The 22,402-nt window shown below is 46.0% G+C and overlaps 1 protein-coding gene across 2 annotated transcripts in view; it reads left to right on the plus strand.

Moving 5' to 3' along the window:
* Positions 1-21,446, plus strand: part of TMEM141 (transmembrane protein 141) — a 52,619-nt gene extending 31,173 nt beyond the window's left edge. For both annotated transcript variants that reach the window (XM_063938800.1, XM_063938799.1), the window contains exons 4-5: positions 17,925-18,032; positions 20,991-21,446. In XM_063938800.1, coding sequence (XP_063794870.1) covers positions 17,925-18,032; positions 20,991-21,064 — 182 coding nt within the window. In that variant the 3' untranslated portion in view covers positions 21,065-21,446. The remainder of the gene's footprint in view (positions 1-17,924; positions 18,033-20,990) is intronic.
* Positions 21,447-22,402: the final 956 nt, after the last annotated feature.

Consider the following 22,402-nt stretch of genomic DNA (forward strand, 5'->3'; position numbering starts at 1 on the left):
CGGTACATGACAAGTAGTGCTCGTGTACTGAACGATTGGACCGCACGTAATTGTGTGCAGTAGTTAGTGATCTGACCTAATACCATTAGAGTAAAGTGGTCACAAACGCTATTTGTACATTCTGACGTGATTTGTGTAATTTTTTATTTTTGGAAGGGAAGTTCGCTGGTCACTCAGGAACTATCTAACAACCCCACCTTTACTGGAAAGAGTAAGTGTCCTGCGGGTAACCCTCACATGTTCCAGTAAACTGAAGGTTCCATAGGGGCCCTGTATCGAGTACGCCAGCACCACGTCGGTGTGATCAGGTCGTATTGGTCGAGGTGGGCGAGTGAGTGGGGTACTCGGTAAACCGCCACCGCCGGCCTACTGTGGAGTAATTTGGTTGTCTGAAAAGGCTTGCTGAAAACCTTGATACAGAGATCCAAGGAGGACTAAGCAACACCTGCAGACTATGGGGGCCAGTTGCTCAGGTAGGGGGCGATCAACCCTGGTTCAGGTTGATTCTGTGAACCGACCAGTTGGGTCGGCACGATATGTAATGTGTGAAAAATATGGAATTCACACCGAATCTTTATGTGATGAATGGGAGAGAATGACTGTACAAGACAGGGACAAGTTCCCAAGAATAGGTAGCTTCAGTCCAGAGGTGTTACAAAATTTAAGGAGGAGGATATGTCTCGTAAAATCAGCAAAGAGACGAATTCAGCATCATGATTATTTACAGTTATGGCACCAGGAAGGTGAGATACAGAGAGGTTTGGCTCTGGCGGCGGGATCTGGGGCAGTCAGGAAGTTGATTGCCACAGCTCCTCCTCCACCATACATTGCAGGAGAGAAGTTGATTGCGGAGAGAAACGCACTGGGTTGTAAAACACAAACTCTTAGTAACACTGTAAATGTTAATGATGTTAACCAAATAACTCATGCAAGTATTAACCCGTGCAAGATGTACCCTGTTTTGAACCTTCCTCAGGAGTGTGATCAAGAAGACGATTCAGCAACAATTTCAGCTCTCTCTCTTGCAGCCACCATAGCAGAGACCACAGTAGGCACAGCGACACCCACGAGATTAGTGAAAGCCCCTAGCGGAGGGATAGGTGAGGTCGTGTCAACGGGTAAGTACGGCACCATGCACTACACTGAAACAATTGTACCACAACAAGCTGTAGAATCTACACAGGAAGAGGCTTAGAATTGCTCCTGTAAGGGTAATAGCAGTTCCCAATGGAAAAACAGATGTGTCTGGAGCCACTCCCATAAGGAACATTGCCATGTACACTCCATTTTCCAGAATGGAATTAAGAACAATAGTGTCCGAATTTCCTGACCCCAGGAAGGATTTAGTGGCAAGCCAAAAATACATCAGGGATTTAGGTAACACGGTAGAACCCAACAACAAGGATTGGCAGATACTGCTAAGAGCTTGTTTACCTTCCAATGTTGATGCAACTCAGTTTTTAGCTGATTGTGCATTGGATAAAGATGTACCGCTTACAGACGTGTACAACAAGGATAATGTAAAAAGGATAAATTTACAGCTAAAAGAGTATTTCCCTGCCGTTGTTAAATGGAATAAAATATTTTCCATTAAGCAAAAGGAGTCCGAAACGGCAACAGAATATTTTCACCGGGCACTATTAGAAATGGCAAAGTACACTGGTATAGAAGACATTAAGACCAACCCAAACCATCGAGAAGTAGCAGTATCTGTACTGATGGATGGTTTGAAAGAAACATTAAAAGCTAGGGTACAGACCACGCAGCCATGTTGGCGAGGTCTGTCAGTGTCCACCTTGAGAGAGGCTGCTATTGATCACGACAGAAATATCACTAGGCACAGGGAGTCGCAAAGTGATAAGTTGATGTCCGTAAGTATACAGGCGCTGACCACAAGGCAGCCTGCGTATGTACCACCGAATCCTGTGGGTAAGGCAAGTGTAATAACATGTTTTTCTTGTAACAAACCAGGACACTTTGCACGAGACTGTAGAGTAAGAAATGTACAAAGATCTTTTCAACCCCCTAGACAACAACACCACACACGACATTGGGAGCAGGGTCCACAGAGGCGGAGTTTTGAGCCACATACAGGGGAAACAAAAAGATATCCCCCGAACAGAGATTGGCATGCCTCTGGTAGTTCCCAGCTAAACCCCGCACAAATAGTTGCTGCCAATGGGATTCAGGGAGGTAAGCATACCCAATAGGGGTGTGGCCATACCTGTAATCTGCAACCAGTTAAATTGATTGCCAGTCTTGGAAGCGAACCAGAGATTGCAATCAATGTAGCCGGTAAAACTTTAAACTTTCTTGTAGACACAGGGGCGGCCAAGTCAGTGATCAATTCGACAGTGGGCATGAGAACCACTGGTAGGACAGTTCCAGCCATAGGAGTAACAGGAGTAGTCCAGCACTACCCTGTTAGCAAACCAGCCGAGATTACAATAGGGCCTTTGCATACCAAGCATTCCTTTTTGCTGGCTGCATCGGCACCAACCAATCTCCTGGGAAGAGACTTACTATGTAAAATGGGTTGCGTCATTTATTGTACTCCTGAAGGTGTATTCTTGGACATCCCTGAGAATCACGCTCAGGAAGTACGAGACATGTTAGACTCCCCATCAAAATTAATGTCACATTCCATTATGACAAATAGGAATCCATCCCAAGTAGAAGAGATGACATCTCAGATACCAGAGTCGCTTTGGACAAAAGATGGACAAGACACTGGATTAATGGCAAATGTAGCTCCAGTAGTTGTGCAAGTAAAAGATGGTAGGATAGCTCCAAAAATCCCACAGTATCCTCTGAAGCCAGAGGTGGAGTTAGGAGTTTTTCCCGTAATAGAGCGCTTGCTACAACAGGGCATTCTAGTAAGAACGTCCAGCACAGCAAATAGTCCCATCTTCCCTGTTAAAAAGAGTGGGGGGAGGGGTTACAGGCTAGTGCAGGATCTAAGGGGGATTAACAAAATAGTCGAGAGTCAGTTCCCCGTAGTGCCTAATCCAGCTGTCATCCTAATGCAAATTCCTCCCACTGCCAAATTTTTCACTGTTATTGACCTCTGCTCCGCTTTCTTTTCGGTACCTCTGCACCCTGACAGCCAATATTTGTTTGCATTCACATACAGAGGAGTCCAATACACGTGGACTCGGTTACCCCAAGGTTTCATAGATAGTCCAAGTATGTTTTCTCAGGCTTTGCATGATTGTTTACAGTCTTTCCAACCGGAAAGTGGATCAGTGTTGATACAGTACGTGGATGATCTACTACTGTGTTCTGATTCATTGGAGGCATCCCTGAAGGATACGAAACAGCTCCTGTTTCATCTTTCAGACACAGGTCACAAGGTCTCCAAAGACAAGTTGCAATTATGCCAAGCTAAGGTAAAATACTTGGGACACTGTCTAACACAAGGACTGAGACACCTGACCGCTGATAGAATCCAAGCCATTAGAGACATGACACTGCCACAAACCCAGCAACAGATCAGGACGTTTTTAGGAATGTGTGGGTATTGCCGTAATTGGATCCCAGGGTTTTCCATATTGGCGCTACCTTTGCAGGAAATGGTCTCTTCAAACAAACCTGATCGGATTTCGCATACAGACGAATCTGAAACAGCATTTGAGAGACTCAAACAGTGCCTAACGCAGGCACCAGCACTAGGTATGCCAGATTATGGGAAACCCTTTGAACTATACGGAACAGAAAGTGCTGGGTGCGCAGCAGGTGTACTAACACAAAAACACGGTGATGCCAGCAGGCCAATTGCATACTACAGCGCTCAGCTAGACACGGTAGCGCGATCCCTCCCCACATGCTTGCGTAGCGTTGCGGCGATAGCATTGCTAGTGACGAAAAGCGAAGATGTCGTGCTAGGCCACAACCTCACAATCCATACACCACATGCGGTATCGGCCTTATTGAATTCTGCCCAAACCAGACATGTCTCATCAGCAAGGTTTACGAGATGGGAATTGGCATTAATGGCCCCAGTAAACATCACCATAAGGAGATGCAGCGCATTAAACCCTGCAACATTTCTCCCAGGTGTGCCTGGACAGGCACAAAGGGTGGGAGGTGAGAGTGATGGGGAAGGAGGATTTAATGCAAAGGAAGATACACATGATTGTATGGAATATTTGACCCAAAATTTTTCCGCAAGGCCTGACATCAGTGACAATCCACTAGAAGATGCAGAACTCACGTTCTACACGGACGGTAGTTGTCACAGACAGTCAGACTCGGGAGACTTGTGTACTGGATACGCAGTCGTAGATGACCAAGACACCATAGAAGCGGAACCGCTAGGCCCACCTCACTCAGCCCAGGTTGCTGAACTGGTCGCCCTAACCAGAGCATGTGAATTGGCTAAGGGTAAGTCTGCCAATATCTACACCGATTCTAGATACGCGTTCGGGGTAGTCCATGATTTCGGAGCGCTATGGCGTCTCAGAAATTTCATGACGGCAGCTGGTACACCGATAGCGCATGCAGCTCACATAAAAAGGCTCCTAACAGCGATACAGGAACCCGACAGAGTGGCTGTTATCAAATGTAAAGCACATACATATAGTCAAGACCCAGTATCCCTTGGTAACAGCCGAGCAGACGAAGCTGCAAAGCTTGCAGCTGCTACCCCCATACGGACAGACACCACACAACTGATGGTATTTAATACCATCAACACACAAAAGTTGTGTGAAATGCAGAATTTGTGTTCCACTCAGGAGAAGGCAGTCTGGAAGGCAAAGGGATATGGCCAGGAGTCTTCAGGGCTCTGGACGGATGGACATGGTAAACCAGTGGCCCCCAGGGCATACCTTCCGTGTCTGGCTGAAGCAGCTCACGGGCTGACTCATCTAGGCAAGGAGGGGATGTGCAAATTGGTAAGAGCATACTGGTGCGCCCCAGGATTCTCCTCTCATGCTAGTAAAAGAGCAATGTCATGCCTTACCTGTCTGAGAAAGAATATTGGAAAAGCAATACCAACAGAACCATCCCATATCCCACCTGCCGGCGGCCCTTTCCAAGTAATACAAATTGACTTCATTCAATTACCCCCATGTCGAAATTTGAAATATGTACTTGTTTGTATAGATGTTTTCTCGAATTGGGTTGAAGCTTTTCCAGCAGCTACAAATACCGCTATGTTTACAGCTAAGAAAATTGTGCAGGAATTTGTATGTAGATATGGTATCCCTAGAACCATTGAAAGTGATAGGGGTACCCATTTTACAGGTGATGTCTTTCAAGGAATGTGTAAGTTGATGGGAATTGATAGCAAGCTGCACACTCCGTACCGTCCACAGGCGAGTGCGAAGGTCGAAAGAGTGAACAGCACTATTAAAAATAAATTGAGTAAAGTAATGGCAGAGACAGGATTGACGTGGCCAGAAGCTTTACCCATTGTTTTGTATAGCATCAGAACCACTCCCAGGTCCCCTCTTAATCTGTCTCCTTTTGAAATTCTGTTTGGTCGACAACCGCATGTCATGATTAACCCTCAGGATGATTTGAAATGTAACAATGAAGTAACTGTAAAGTACTTAATTAATATGAGTAAGCAGTTGAGGAATCAAAATGATAATCTGAAGTTGGTGATTCCTGATTTACCAGATAGTAATTGTCATGACATTGAACCTGGGGATTATGTAATGATACGAAATTTTCTACGCTCAGGTTGTCTTATTGATAGATGGGAAGGACCATACCAGGTCTTATTGACTAGCACCACAGCATTGAAGGTTGCTGAGAGAGAGACTTGGGTCCATTCGTCCCACTGCAAGAAGGTTGCTGATCCAGAGAAGTCCCGTGATAAGGAACAGACGGTAGAGGTTGTATCACTGGAGTGTCTGTTCCAGGAGGACTGAGGCGGCACCTGAGCCTTGAAGACCGGAAGCAGTTGTCAACTCCCCTCTCCCTTTTATTGTTTTTCTCCACTTCCCATCCCCTCTCCCTTAAAATTTCTGTTTCCCCCTTCTCATTCTTCTCTATTTTCTCCTCAAAGATGGACTTGCCCCAAGAGACTGTAATCCGGATTTTGATGTTAACCATGATGTTGACCAGAGCAGTCTGTTCCGGCGAGAGTACCATAGAGGTCGAAAGAGGTTCTGGAATGGGTTCCGATTATGATGATGGAGGCGTAGTTTTCCAAGATCAACCAAACCAACAAGCAAAGGCGAGTATCAGAAAACGATCCGATAGAAGAAATTGTGATGGATTGTTAGCTGAAGAAAATTGTATCTGTAGGCTCTGTGATAATCTGGTTGAAGATGGATGCATAAAGAAATGCCAATCTAGTTTTAATATCCATATGGACCGGCATCCATTGAGTGACTATCACTCTCTAGTGGGTAACGTGTTAAATCAAACAGATTGTTGGGTATGCTCTCAAGTACCTCAGGGTCACAGTAAATCAGGGCTAGTACCATTTCCTTTAACGTTAGGGGAGGTACTTGAGCTAAGTGGTGGGAGACCGGTGGACCGGAGGTTTAACATCTCCAGCCCTCCTAGTTTGAAGCTCCACCAATACCATGTGGATAGGTCCCTCATATGTTTTAACATCTCCAATCCCAGAAAACCGGGAAATTGGGAAGTGTCATGGAGCAACCTTACCATGACCTTTTCACACAGAGCAGATAGAATGCCTACAGATACAGAGCTCGTACGCCACATAGCCAGTAGAGGAAAATCATTCCGGTATCGATATACCTTAGGAAATAGGATTACTAAAGTTGGAGAGGTATCACCAGGATACTGTGCACATATCGTACAAACCGATACGTGCATTAAGCAGATGGAAGAATTAGGGTCTGGAGATTTCACCTGGAAGGTTTGTAACATGGTCATGTCCTTCTCCGTCCCCTATGTTCTCCCCGATGATGCATATTTCATATGTGGGAGAAAGGCGTACAAGTGGCTTGCCCCAAACTCTGAAGGATTGTGTTATATTGGAAAAGTATTGCCTGAAGTGATGACTGTTACACATGACAAAATGAAGGACATACACCGTGGTGCCCAAGCTCCTTATACTCACACTCATTACGAGCACCGAGTTAAAAGACAACTGTCAGAAAGGTTAGAGCATCCGGCCTCTGATCTTATCCATGAATCCACCGGGATTCAGGTTCTGGTAGCGTTAGATTTCACTCGCACCGCTCGAGGTGTGATGAATTATAGATACATTTCCGCACTCGCCAATTTGTTAGATAATATCACTGAAATGTATGATGACACGTTTAGATACACTGGAAGAGAACTTCAAGCTTACAAAACAGAACTAGTTCAGCATAGGATGGTTCTTAATTATCTTACAGCAGTAACAGGCGGATATTGTGTTACATTGGCAACACAGTACGGCATAAAGTGTTGCACGTATATCACAAATAGCACCGAGGATCCGGTAGAGGTCATAGACCAAAAGATGGACGATATTCTGCAATTAAAGTGGGAATTTCGTCGAAAACACAATCTCACCCTTGCTGCTGTAGGTAATGAGCTGACTGGTTGGGTGTCATGGTTGAACCCGCGAAATTGGTTCTCCGGTTTAGGAGACTGGGCTCAAGGAGTCATAATGGATGTTGGAAAGTTTCTCCTATGTATTTTGGGTGTCGTTATATCTATTGGATTGATATTTAGATGCGGGCAGGCTTTGATGAGGTGCAAGCAAAGTACGAAAGTGATGAGCTTAAGGAGTGAGGAAACTGTAATTAACCTGGATTTGATTTATGACCCAATGCTAGAAACCATGACGTAATGATGTAATGAGTATACGGTCCGTCTTTCACCCATTTCTATGTTTTCCTCCGAGGTACAAAGACCCACGTAGACGAAGGATTTGATGAGCCAAGGGGCCGACAACGGAAAGATGGAAAGAAGAAGAGCAGACGACCTGATATACAAGATTTTGATGGACAATGCCATGGGTACCCCAGTTTCCCTAGGAACTTTAAAATCACGCTAGCCCAACATTTTTTGTAAATCCATGGACGTTGTTTGCTTTACTCACGATTTATGAGCAAAAGCACAAAGAAGAAGACTCCGATCAACCGACACCAATCAAGACCTCAATCGACGAACGTACATTAACCTGACATAGAATATCATTGCATTTTCCATAAGTGTTCTTTATCTTCATCTCTGCAACCCTCAGGTAATAACACACATAGTCGATAGGGAATACAGGCACAGATAGCAGCAACCACATACCCCCCCCAATTCATGTATCATCAACTAAAATGTGCATCCCCATTGTGTTACAACCACAGCCGAAATGAGCTCGGTAGAGTTTGACAGCCCATCCACAGACCTGTACCACAGGATAAGAAGGAATTCAAATGTATACTTCGCAATACCTCGAAGCTTGATTTACCACACGTACGGCACGATGATACATGACCCTCCAAACATGGACTCATACACACATGCTTCTACTTTCTCACTAGGTCATACCCTCTTCACACCTACTCCATTCTTCTTCCTTTCCCCACCATGGAAATCAATTAACCCCTGACTTACATTTTTCTCCTTAAATATTTTGTGGCAGTTATTATTGACTGCCAAAGGGTGGACTGTCAAAGTCAGAAAAATGTCTTAATGCACACTGCCATATTTGCACCGCACACTGGTCCGTGCTGCGCGTGCGTACGCTCTCCCGTGGAAGCGCATACTCGCAATAGCGTGCACTCGCACGCGCAGTATGCGCATTTACGGTAGAGTTTATGTGATCGTAGCGTGCGACTCATTCGTTACAAATGTTCACAATTAATGTAGTTTATAGATCATGGTCCCTTTGATAGATTCTGAAAGTTTGGTTAAAGTACAATGTCCCAGAGCTGAGGAATCCCTCCTTATATCGTACGAAGGGTCTAACAGGAATCATACAGCAGTGTTTGGTACCCATCGGAAGAGTATTTAATTAGCAATATTCCGGTGTTGGTTTGGAGCGTATTAATCGCTCGTGCGAATAGTTATGGACATAAGAAGTTTATGTCCATTTCTATTATTTACACATACTCAGGTATGCGGCGGGAAACCCAGTTTCCCACCCACCTGAGCTGTTGGAAATCGTCACAGCCCACCTGTATGAATCACCCTATGACCTTTTGTTATGATACAGGGCCGAATTCCTTCGGCCAATGGACAATGGGATTGTAGGACCAGGAGATTGCATTATGTGTGGGGCATAAATAGGCAGGCCGACCACATCCAGCTCTCACTCTCTCATCAACGGTTATCTGCTGATAATCGGGAGCTGGATATCGAGGCGCAGGCGATCATACCCTTTGTGCGTAAGTTCTCTCCATAATCATTGTCTTTCTGCGAGCCAATATCTCTCTCTCTATCTCTCTCTCTCCTCTTTTCTCTTAAATACTTCATAGTAGTATTGTATTGTATTGCATTTAGGTCAGTGTAGTATTGTCTTTTTGTATTTATTGTTTAGTTCTGTGGTTAGGAAGTCTCTGTTATATTGTAGTGTATCATATGTACTGTTATCCCCTTTTACAAGTATATTAGATATAATACAGTTAATAGGCTTTGGAAACCTAAACCAGTATCAGTGTATTTACTATAGTGTTAAGTGTTCACTTGAGCGTCGGTGACGCTCAAGCAGCTTTGTAGATAGTCAGGTTACACAAGGTTGCACTTACACCCTGTACTCACATTAAGGTATTCAGTGTATTTCATTGGTATAAGGATTTAACATAAAGGTATAGTGTTGTGAGCGTCTGCATCGCTGGTGACCTCCTCGTGGTCTCGAGCGTATGCTACGCCATAGCGATTCATTCCCCTAGACATAACCAATAACGTGTCCTGTGATCACTGGGCCGTGAGCGAACGTGACGCTTGAGCGTCTCGCCTACGGCTGAGCGATCGTTACGCAAATAGCGTATCATTACGGTATTTCTTAAGTAAACAGCGTACAGTGTTCTTAGCTTCATAAGGGTTGTTTATACGACAAAGGAATTTAGCATTCTCAACAAGTTGTGTTATCTTGGTTTCAGCATGTTGCTGCAATTAGTTCATACCTGTTGGCGTGTGTTATGTTGAATGCCATGTGTGCGGCATGGTTGAGGGTGTGAGTTGGTAGATTTCTCACCACTAGTTAAGTAATTCCTTTCCTCGAAATGTCAGTCTCCCTGGACACAGTTCCTACAACTGAGGTCTGGAGGAGGGGCATAGAGGGAGGAGCCAGTTCACACCCAATGAAAAGTCTTTAAGAGTGCCCATGTCTCCTGCGGATCCCGTCTATACCCCATGGTCTTGATGTCGTCCCCAGCATCCTCTACGGACTAGGAGAAAAGGATTTACCGGTAGGTTATCAAAATCATATTTTAAGAATTATCTGATTGAAAAACTTCTTTAGAAAATGAAGACACCTTTTTACATTTGTAAATGTTTTATTGTATACTGCTATATGCAAATCCTGGTATGTTTTCTTTATTTTTTAACTTTGATATTAAGATTTGAAGTTAAATTAGAGAAGTATAGCATTTAATAAGCAATAACCATGTTCCCCATGGGCGTTTATAATGTACACAACTGGTAATTTTGGATTAAACAGAATATCTTAACATTTCCTTATCTAAACCAACAATACCTAGAAGGTACATTAGCATTAGACAAATGCCCTTCATATGTTCAACCTAAAAGTATTTGCGTACTTCTTAATCATACAGGCACCACATGAAACATGAACGCCCCCTCCCTGCTGCAAGTGTCACTGAGGGTACACTACTCACATTTGTTTTATTACTCCTGCTGTGAAAAACAGGGTCTTGGGTTGCCTGTAGAGAATTTGCATTGTGCAGAGGTTATCATCTGACATTGAAGTTGGTAGCACCTGTTCAGCCTGGTATGCATTTAACATACCGGCCGTCGGGATGCTGGTGGTCGCAATACCGACACCAGAATCTCGATGGGGGTACAATGCCGCCGCTGGAATACCGGCGAGGCAGGTGATTTTCCCTTGGTGGGTGTCCACGACACTCAAAGAGGGAGAATAGAACCTGAGGAGAACGAAGCAAGCCACCGTGCCCGCAGCATGGTGAGCGCAGCAAGCCCGCAAGTGGCCTTGATTTGCTCTCCCCGCTGCTGGCATTGTGGCGGATGGGATGCCGCTGTTGGTATAGTGACAGCCGGCATCCCGTACGCCGGGATCCCATAACAATCCTGTTCAGCCTTATATGACTGACCAGACATCACAATTGGGTGGACATTTAAATTTGCCCACCCAGTTGTGATGTCCTTTTTGGCAGTTCCAGCAGCTGCATAAAGGGTCTCCCGTCCAATCCTACAGATGCACAGATACATCTGCTTAGATATATAGGCATCAGCTGTGCTGCGGGCCCGACGCAATATTTCTGTGAACGATATAATTTGCTAATACTTACCCTGCCTAAGTCTGATTGGGAACATCTAGTTGAGAGTTGCAGGTGCAAGCTGGCCAGGCAACCTGATGCCACAATTTCTCTAACGTCCTAGTGGATGCTGGGGACTCCGAAAGGACCATGGGGAATAGCGGCTCCGCAGGAGACTGGGCACAAAGTAAAAGCTTTAGGACTAGCTGGTGTGCACTGGCTCCTCCCCCTATGACCCTCCTCCAAGCCTCAGTTATGTTAAGATTTTGTGCCCGAACGAGAAGGGTGCAATCTAGGTGGCTCTCCTGAGCTGCTTAGAGTAAAAGTTTAAATAGGTTTTTTTATTTTCAGTGAGACCTGCTGGCAACAGGCTCACTGCATCGAGGGACTAAGGGGAGAAGAAGCGAACTCACCTGCGTGCAGAGTGGATTGGGCTTCTTAGGCTACTGGACATTAGCTCCAGAGGGACGATCACAGGCCCAGCCATGGATGGGTCCCGGAGCCGCGCCGCCGGCCCCCTTACAGAGCCAGAAGAGTGAAGAGGTCCGGAAAATCGGCGGCAGAAGACGTCCTGTCTTCAATAAGGTAGCGCACAGCACCGCAGCTGTGCGCCATTGCTCTCAGCACACTTCACACTCCGGTCACTGAGGGTGCAGGGCACTGGGGGGGGGCGCCCTGGGACGCAATGAAAATACCTTAAATGGCTAAAAATACATCACATATAGCTCCTGGGCTATATGGATGTATTTAACCCCTGCCAGTTTTCCACAAAAAAAGCGGGAGAAAGGCCGCCAAAAAAGGGGCGGAGCCTATCTCCTCAGCACACAAGCGCCATTTTTTCCTCACAGCTCCGTTGGAGGAAGGCTCCCTGACTCTCCCCTGCAGTCCTGCACTACAGAAACAGGGTAAAACAAGAGAGGGGGGGCACTAAATTGGCATATTAATATATACAGCAACTATATTAGGGAAAAACACTTATATAAGGTTATCCCTATATATATATATATATATATAGCGCTCTGGTGTGTGCTGGCAAACTCTCCCTCTGTCTCCCCAAAGGGCTAGTGGGGTCCTGTCCTCTGTCAGAGCATTCCCTGTGTGTGTGCTGTGTGTCGGTACGCTGTGTCGACATGTATGAGGAGGAAAATGGTGTGGAGGCGGAGCAATTGCCTGTGTTAGTGATGTCACCCCCTAGGGAGTCGACACCTGACTGGATGGTCTTATGGAAAGAATTACGTGATAGTGTCGGCACTTTACAAAAGACTGTTGACGACATGAGACAGCCGGCAAATCAGTTAATACCTGTACAGGCGTCTCAAACACCGTCAGGGGCTATAAAACGCCCGTTACCTCAGGTCGATACAGACACTGACACGGACACTGACTCCAGTGTCGACGGTGAGGAAACAAACGTATTTTCCAGTAGGGCCACACGTTACATGATCACGGCAATGAAGGAGGTTTTGAACATTTCTGATACTACAAGTACCACAAAAAAGGGTATTATGTGGGGTGTGAAAAAACTACCCGTAGTTTTTCCTGAATCAGATGAATTAAATGAGGTGTGTGATGAAGCGTGGGTTTCCCCCGATAAAAAACTGCTTATTTCTAAAAAATTATTGGCATTATACCCTTTCCCGCCAGAGGTTAGGGCGCGTTGGGAAACACCCCCTAGCGTAGATAAGGCGCTCACACGCTTATCAAAACAAGTGGCGTTACCGTCTCCTTATACGGCCACCCTCAAGGAACCAGCTGATAGGAAGCTGGAAAATATCCTTAAAAGTATATACACACATACTGGTATTATACTGCGACCAGCAATCGCCTCAGCCTGGATGTGCAGTGCTGGGGTGGCTTGGTCGGATTCCCTGACTGAAAATATTGATACCCTGGACAGGGACAATATATTATTGACTATAGAGCATTTAAAGGATGCATTTCTATATATGCGAGATGCACAGAGGGATATTTGCACTCTGGCATCAAGAGTAAGTGCGATGTCCATTTCTGCCAGAAGAGGATTATGGACGCGACAGTGGTCAGGGGATGCGGATTCCAAACGGCATATGGAAGTATTGCCGTATAAAGGGGAGGAGTTATTTGGGGTCGGTCTATCGGATCTGGTGGCCACGGCAACGGCTGGAAAATCCACCTTTTTACCCCAAGTCACCTCGCAGCAGAAAAAGATACCGTCTTTTCAGGCTCAGTCCTTTCGTCCCCATAAGGGCAAGCGGGCAAAAGGCCACTCATATCTGCCCCGGGGCAGAGGAAGGGGAAAAAGACTGCAGCAAACAGCCTCTTCCCACGAACAGAAGCCCTCCCCCGCTTCTGCCAAGTCCTCAGCATGACGCTGGGGCCTTACAAGCGGACTCAGGCACGGTGGGGGCCCGTCTCAAGAATTTCAGCGCGCAGTGGGCTCACTCGCAAGTGGACCCCTGGATCCTGCAGGTAGTATCTCAGGGGTACAAATTGGAATTCGAGACGTCTCCCCCTCGCCGGTTCCTGAAGTCTGCTTTACCAACGTCTCCCCCCGACAGGGAGGCGGTATTGGAAGCCATTCACAAGCTGTATTCCCAGCAGGTGATAATCAAGGTACCCCTCCTACAACAGGGAAAGGGGTATTATTCCACGCTGTTTGTGGTACCGAAGCCGGACGGCTCGGTGAGATCCATTTTAAATCTGAAATCCTTGAACACTTACATAAAAAGGTTCAAGTTCAAGATGGAGTCACTCAGAGCAGTGATAGCGAACCTGGAAGAAGGGGACTATATGGTGTCTCTGGACATCAAGGATGCTTACCTCCATGTCCCAATTTGCCCTTCTCACCAAGGGTACCTCAGGTTTGTGGTACAGAACTGTCACTATCAGTTTCAGACGCTGCCGTTTGGATTGTCCACGGCACCCCGGGTCTTTACCAAGGTAATGGCCGAAATGATGATTCTTCTTCGAAGAAAAGGCGTCTTAATTATCCCTTACTTGGACGATCTCCTGATAAGGGCAAGGTCCAGAGAACAGTTAGAGGTCGGAGTAGCACTATCTCAAGTAGTACTACGACAGCACGGATGGATTCTAAATATTCCAAAATCGCAGCTGATTCCGACGACACGTCTGCTGTTCCTAGGGATGATTCTGGACACAGTACAGAAAAAGGTGTTTCTCCCGGAGGAGAAAGCCAAGGAGTTATCCGACCTAGTCAGAAACCTCCTAAGACCAGGCCAAGTGTCAGTACATCAATGCACAAGGGTCCTGGGAAAGATGGTGGCTTCTTACGAAGCGATTCCATTCGGCAGATTCCACGCAAGAACTTTTCAGTGGGATCTGCTGGACAAATGGTCCGGATCGCATCTTCAAATGCATCAGCGGATAACCCTGTCTCCAAGGACAAGGGTGTCTCTCCTGTGGTGGTTACAGAGTGCTCATCTCCTAGAGGGCCGCAGATTCGGCATTCAGGATTGGGTCCTGGTGACCACGGATGCCAGCCTGAGAGGCTGGGGAGCAGTCACACAGGGAAGAAATTTCCAGGGCTTGTGGTCAAGCATGGAAACGTCACTTCACATAAATATCCTGGAACTAAGGGCCATTTACAATGCCCTAAGTCAGGCAAGACCTCTGCTTCAGGGTCAGCCGGTGTTGATCCAGTCGGACAACATCACGGCAGTCGCCCACGTAAACAGACAGGGCGGCACAAGAAGCAGGAGGGCAATGATGGAAGTGGCAAGGATTCTTCGCTGGGCGGAGAATCATGTGATAGCACTGTCAGCAGTGTTCATTCCGGGAGTGGACAACTGGGAAGCAGACTTCCTCAGCAGACACGATCTTCACCCGGGGGAGTGGGGACTTCACCCAGAAGTCTTCCACATGATTGTGAACCGTTGGGAAAAACCAAAGGTGGACATGATGGCGTCCCGCCTCAACAAAAAACTGGACAGATATTGCGCCAGGTCAAGGGACCCTCAGGCAATAGCTGTGGACGCTCTGGTAACACCGTGGGTGTACCAGTCAGTGTATGTGTTCCCTCCTCTTCCTCTCATACCAAAAGTACTGAGAATCATAAGAAGGAGAGGAGTAAAGACTATACTCGTGGCTCCGGATTGGCCAAGAAGGACTTGGTACCCGGAAATTCAAGAGATGCTCACGGAAGACCCGTGGCCTCTACCTCTAAGAAAGGACCTGCTCCAGCAGGGACCATGTCTGTTCCAAGTCTTACCGCGGCTGCGTTTGACGGCATGGCGGTTGAACGCCGGATCCTGAAGGAAAAAGGCATTCCGGATGAAGTCATCCCTACACTGATCAAAGCCAGGAAGGATGTAACCGTACAACATTATCACCGTATTTGGCGAAAATATGTTGCGTGGTGCGAGGCCAGGAAGGCCCCAACAGAGGAATTTCAACTGGGTCGTTTCCTGCATTTCCTGCAAACAGGACTGTCTATGGGCCTCAAATTAGGGTCCATTAAGGTTCAAATTTCGGCCCTGTCAATATTCTTCCAAAAAGAACTGGCTTCTGTTCCTGAAGTTCAGACGTTTGTCAAGGGAGTACTGCATATACAGCCTCCTTTTGTGCCTCCAGTGGCACCTTGGGATCTCAATGTAGTTTTGGGATTCCTAAAATCACATTGGTTTGAACCACTCACCACTGTGGACTTAAAATATCTCACATGGAAAGTGGTAATGCTGTTAGCCCTGGCTTCAGCCAGGCGTGTCTCAGAATTGGCGGCTTTATCCTATAAAAGCCCTTACCTAATTTTTCATACGGACAGGGCAGAATTGAGGACTCGTCCTCAATTTCTCCCTAAGGTGGTTTCAGCATTTCACTTAAACCAACCTATTGTGGTGCCTGCGGCTACTAGGGACTTGGAGGATTCCAAGTTGCTGGACGTAGTCAGGGCCCTGAAAATATATGTTTCCAGGACGGCTGGAGTCAGAAAATCTGACTCGCTGTTTATCCTGTATGCACCCAACATGCTGGGTGCTCCTGCTTCTAAGCAGACGATTGCTCGTTGGATTTGTAGTACAATTCAGCTTGCACATTCTGTGGCAGGCCTGCCACAGCCAAAATCTGTAAAAGCCCATTCCACACGGAAAGTGGGCTCATCTTGGGCGGCTGCCCGAGGGGTCTCGGCTTTACAACTTTGCCGAGCAGCTACTTGGTCAGGGGCAAACACGTTTGCTAAATTCTACAAATTTGATACCCTGGCTGAGGAGGACCTGGAGTTCTCTCATTCGGTGCTGCAGAGTCATCCGCACTCTCCCGCCCGTTTGGGAGCTTTGGTATAATCCCCATGGTCCTTTCGGAGTCCCCAGCATCCACTAGGACGTTAGAGAAAATAAGAATTTACTTACCGATAATTCTATTTCTCATAGTCCGTAGTGGATGCTGGGCGCCCATCCCAAGTGCGGATTGTCTGCATTACTTGTACATAGTTATTGTTACAAAAATCGGGTTATTGTTGTTGTGAGCCATCTTTTCAGAGGCTCCTTCTGTTATCATGCTGTTAACTGGGTTCAGATCACAAGTTGTACGGTGTGATTGGTGTGGCTGGTATGAGTCTTACCCGGGATTCAAAATCCTTCCTTATTGTGTACGCTCGTCCGGGCACAGTATCCTAACTGAGGCTTGGAGGAGGGTCATAGGGGGAGGAGCCAGTGCACACCAGCTAGTCCTAAAGCTTTTACTTTGTGCCCAGTCTCCTGCGGAGCCGCTATTCCCCATGGTCCTTTCGGAGTCCCCAGCATCCACTACGGACTATGAGAAATAGAATTATCGGTAAGTAAATTCTTATTTTATTTAGCTGGTTTTACTCCAAATGTTAAATTTAATCAGACCTTTAGAAAACATAAACTATTTCTACTCAAGAATTTCTTAAAGCTCTCCATAAAAATGTAGTCTTTAACTGTTTTCTGTTTGGCCCTGTCGTCCTAATGCATGTCGACCATTAGTGCTCTTCTTATTGACTGTAGACCTTTGTAGTGTAGATCTGTAGACCGGATACCTGTGCTCCTACATTGCATGCTCTGAAATATGTATTTTCACCAGTATGCAGAGTTTTATGGATCTTGTGGTACATCCACCCCTATCATCAACCTCATCAGAACGCACTTGAACTAGTCTATACTAAGGTACCAAAGATATGTCTGAAAACAGGTGCATTTGCGCTTACTTCCAACGCTGCTTAGCCCGCAGTTACATCGCCCTCGCCACACCTTCCCTACTAGAAAATGTCCTGGTACAGCCCAGGTAAGCCTCTTTATTTTGAAGTGTAGATGTTACTGTAATCTGTATGATTCTGTATCATCCCTTGTTTACACATTCGGTCCTGGAGCATGAGGAGTTTCAAAGTACACAAGATGCACTCTACCAACAGGCGTATGTTCAATTCAGCACAGGTGAAATACTGTATGTGCTAGATCTATTTGAAGATTTAAATTTGAAGGGGTTTCAGATTGAGTTATAAAGCTGGGAGATGTTTGTGGAACAATACATTACAACGCAATGCAATCTGTTATACTAGTATGTATCGTAAAACCACACTCATATATGAGTCCATGATTTTAGTTACAGGGTCTATTGCCAGCTATGCAGTGACAAAGAGAGAAACTGAGAAGTGCTCCGAACTGTGGCTTTACCTGGAAACGGGACAGGCTTTGCAGTTACACAACAAAGGTGATTATATTAATGTGCAGGAGTCCATGCCCTTCTAACATGCCATGTAACAATTCATAGGGAAACTGATGGCAGTTTTTTAAAATGACATTGCTGAAATGTGAAACATTTTGTATGTAGATGGAACATGTCATTGTTTAATGTTTGCACAAGTGGCATATGTGTGATACAAACATGGCTAATAGGTTTTTTTAGTACTGTAACTCTTCCTACTGCTCCAGTATTCAGAATGCTACTAGCATTTGTCTGCAGCTTTGCTCACGTGGATGGGATCTGATCAGGATCCCAGCTGTCGAAATGCAGATGCAGAATCCTGTCTCTACTTGGAATGCTAGCACCAGCATCCCAAATGTGATCACGGGGGGAAGGGTTAGGGGGGTATGGGTAGCATGCTTACCTCAACGCTGTTGGGATTCTAAACAACGGGATGCCGCGTTCGATATTCTGACCGCCAGCATTTTTGCCCCAACCCCCGTGGATGTCTGTTATTGCTCAGCTGAAATAATTTTACAAAGACAGTAGTGCCATCTAATATTGTGATGTATATTTTATATTGTACACATTGATCACAACATATATTTTTTTGTAAACAATATTTGCAGTTTTTCGTTCAGGGATTAACACAAAAAGATTCTTGGGGCTAATAACTCGTGAGCAAGCCACGTAAAGCTGCCCATGGAAGAAGCAGCTGGCCCTGAGCGGTTTTTGGGGTGTGCAATATATGTATATAGGACTTGAGGAGCCTGCACACTGCAGGTGCCGAATGTTAAGTGTCTGGTTTTTCCTTTATTGCTCTTCTTCCTGATGTCATATCAAGATCATACATACCTCTTTCTAGGTCACTAAGGTGTACAATAGTGAAAACGTGATCCAAATTCATCCAGTAGTTTTTGTGTGATTCCGAAACAGACAAAAATTCAGATCTTGTTTTTTCCTGTCTCCATAGTTCATAAACAGTCCCTAGAAGTATATTAAAAATAAATAAAAAATTGTTATGTACAGACACAACCCTTGCACTTTATTATATGTTTAGATAATTTAGGTGACAATTTGAAGACAGGGTTTTAATAACATGAGTTTTGTGGTGATTTTATTGAATTTACTCCAAAAATGTAAAACCTTGTTTTGTGTGAATCTCAATAAGATATGAGTGATTATACCTATGCAGACATCATCCAATCTGGTGAGGACTTCATCTCTCCTGCTAAGGCTAGTCTTATTCTAATGGCCCATACACACTATGCAATATTGTTCACAATCTTAACAATATTGTTCAGTCCTAAATGATATTGCATAATGTGTATGCATGATCTGACTACGATGCGCGCTCCTGCGGGTCACATGCGACGTCGTACGTCGGATTGCATGCAGTCTTAATGATGTGTTATTGTGTGGTTTTGAACTCCAGTGATGACTTTGTTTCTAGACATCGTTTGACATCGTTTGTAGTGTGTACACTCGATCCGATGTGATATCTTATATAATATCATACGATATTGTATCGTACGGGATCGCATAATGGAGGTCATTCCGACCCGATCGCTCGCTGCAGTTTATCACAGCGATCGGGTCGGAACTGCGCACTGCGGCGAGGGCGCATGCCAGACGGCCAAAGGCCGTCGTTGTCTAGCGATCGCCTCTGAGGCGGTCGCTGGGCGGAAAGGGGCTGGACGGCGACGCGGTCCGGCCAACGCAGTCATGGCCGGACCGTTGGGGGGGCGGGCCGCGGCGGCTTCGTGACGTCACACACAGCCGCTGCGACCCGGGGCAGCAAAGAGGTTCTCCCGGCGGGGGGGGGGGGGGATAGGCACTGACATGCAGGGCGGACTAGCCCTGTGCAGGGTGTCCCCCCGCATGTCTGAGTGCCTGATCGTAGCTGTATTAGTGGGGAATTTATCAAAAATCACGTTTCTAATGCGATCTGGGCACAATGTTAGTTCCCAAAATTGCATTGCAATATGCGATTCTTCTGGCGGGAAGTAACAATGAACTGCAGAGACAGGGGCTTCAAAAAAGGAGCAGGGTCCCTGTGATGTGCTGTGACTGCTGTTGGGGCTCCTGGACACGAGCAGCCTTTATGACCGCACATATGCTGCGGCCATTGCCAGAGAGGGTTCTGGGGGGACCCCTCCACCGGCTACATCTGCAATGTGTAACCCATAAGCTTCAATGGGCTACTGCCATCTTCATATAAAATGACTGCCATCTTCAGAAGGCGGTAGCTGCGGGATCCAATCTCCAGAATGCATCACATTACGGAAGTTGGTGAATATGGCAGCTGCTAGTGGGAATGGAGGGTTTGCAGCAGGTATGGGTGCGGTCCCCCTGTGATACATTCAGGTGATCCTAAATATTTGCGGTTACTCCTAAAACATTGCAAACATTTATTTATAAATGGGCCCCTTAGAAAGAAGAAAGCAGTGCCGGAACTGAATCAGGAACACCATACGCATTATGAATGTTAGTATAATGCTGTATTTTTCTTGTATTCCACCTAAAACTGTACTTCCTGTTTGGCGGTTATAAAAGTTATGAGATGTGATGGATATACCTATATTGGTCACAATCCGCTAGAATATAAATTATCTTCTTGCACTGAGGGCCTAATTCATGTTTGTACGCAATAGCCGATGTTCACGCAATGGAGAGATTATCGGCAAACTGCGCATGTGCTGCGGTCGCAATGTGCATGCGCAAGGGTGCTGCTGCGAACCTGCTTGAACTGAGAAGTTTGTCTCAGAGTGATTGACAGGAAGTGGCCATGTGGATGTGGCAGTAGCCTAGAGAATTGCAATTGCATTTGTCTGTCAACATGACTTAGGCCCGGATTTCTCAAGCTCATGAGATAGTAAGGAATGTAGGGGAATGAGATTGCTTAAATGGGGGGTAGGCTTTAATAACAGACACATTAATGCAGGCAGACAATATGTATAGTAATGTTATTCCTATCTCTTTTAGGAGCACTGCAGACGTCCGATACCGATACAAACTCCATTACAAATAAGAACAAATATGGTGACAAGGTTGAATAATCCATATTCACCGAGCCTGGAAACCACTCTCATCACTCCACTTGCAGCACAAAACAATGAGTTCTTATATTTTAATTTGTATACCCCCTTCACAAAGAAGCCTAATGTGCGTAAAGAAATACAAGAATGTCCTGTAAGATACTTTGTTGGGGGTTGTTATCGGATGATAAGGACACATTACATTTGAATATCTTTTTTTGCATAGAGATCGGTGAAGAGTACACAGTTACTAATTGGCCATCATATAAAATGACTCGGCAAATAGGGCAGCTGCCTGTCCCCAGATAAAGGAGCAATCATATTTTTCTACTATGTTGTGTTGGTATTGGCCAAATTTATATTTAACTCTAAATATATGTATATAAATTATGTTTTTCCTCTAGTACTTGTTGCATGTATGAATTTGTCTGAGTGAATTTGTCTGAGATGAGAAGCTGGTCCATACTTACCGACATTCTGGCTGCTCTCTGCGGGAGAGAGCAGCCAGGTCGTCTCAGCAGGGGGGCAGGGGAGGGCTGTGACGTGAGGAGGGGGTGGACCGGAGGCGGGAAGGGGGGGGATGTGGGGGGGGGGGTTACAGTCGCACATCCTGCAAGCCACGCCCCCCGCTCTGTAATGCCGCGATCACCGGCATTACACTGCAGGGGGCGTTGCTATGATGACGTGATTCAGCGAGAATCGCGTCATCGACTTCCCGGACCGCCCACTTTACACACTAAGTGGGCGGACGGGCAGGGGGGACCCCTGAATTCGGGAGACTTGCCTGCTCTTCCGGGGGGCCGGGAGGGTCACACGATTTTCGGGAGCCTCCCGCCCATTCCGGGAGAGTAGGCAAGTATGAGCTGGTCTTACAATTCATTGGTACAGAAGTAGTGAAGACACTGTTCTCATCTCTTCACTGTCCCCATACAATTACCACTTTCCTCACGCATTGACTATGGTGGTGAGTCTCAACCCTCAAGTTGAGGGTCAAATTTTTAGATTTTCTTGATCCAGCAAAATAGACTATATTACTTGTGCATGATTAAAGAAACCCACAAAACATGACTTGTTGGTGGTACTTGAGAACTGAGTTGAGAACCCCTGGTCTAGAAGACAGAGTGATACATATGACTGAGAGCTTCCTCATTTCGTCAGTGATTGAGGAGCACAGTCACTGACGTTGACAGTAAAGAGGAGGGTGGATATTTCTTCTCTTTGATCTCATCAGTGTGCACTTGTAAAGTTGTGAATATACGAGGAAAGCAGTAGCTGGGGACCTCAGGTGGATTGCCTTCAAGAGGTGGTCAGCTTTGTGTCTTCCACATAATCTCACAGTAGTTTTATTTGTGCAGACAG

The sequence above is a fragment of the Pseudophryne corroboree genome, chromosome 9 (genome assembly GCF_028390025.1).
Source record: "Pseudophryne corroboree isolate aPseCor3 chromosome 9, aPseCor3.hap2, whole genome shotgun sequence".
Classification (NCBI taxonomy): Eukaryota; Metazoa; Chordata; class Amphibia; order Anura; family Myobatrachidae; genus Pseudophryne; species Pseudophryne corroboree.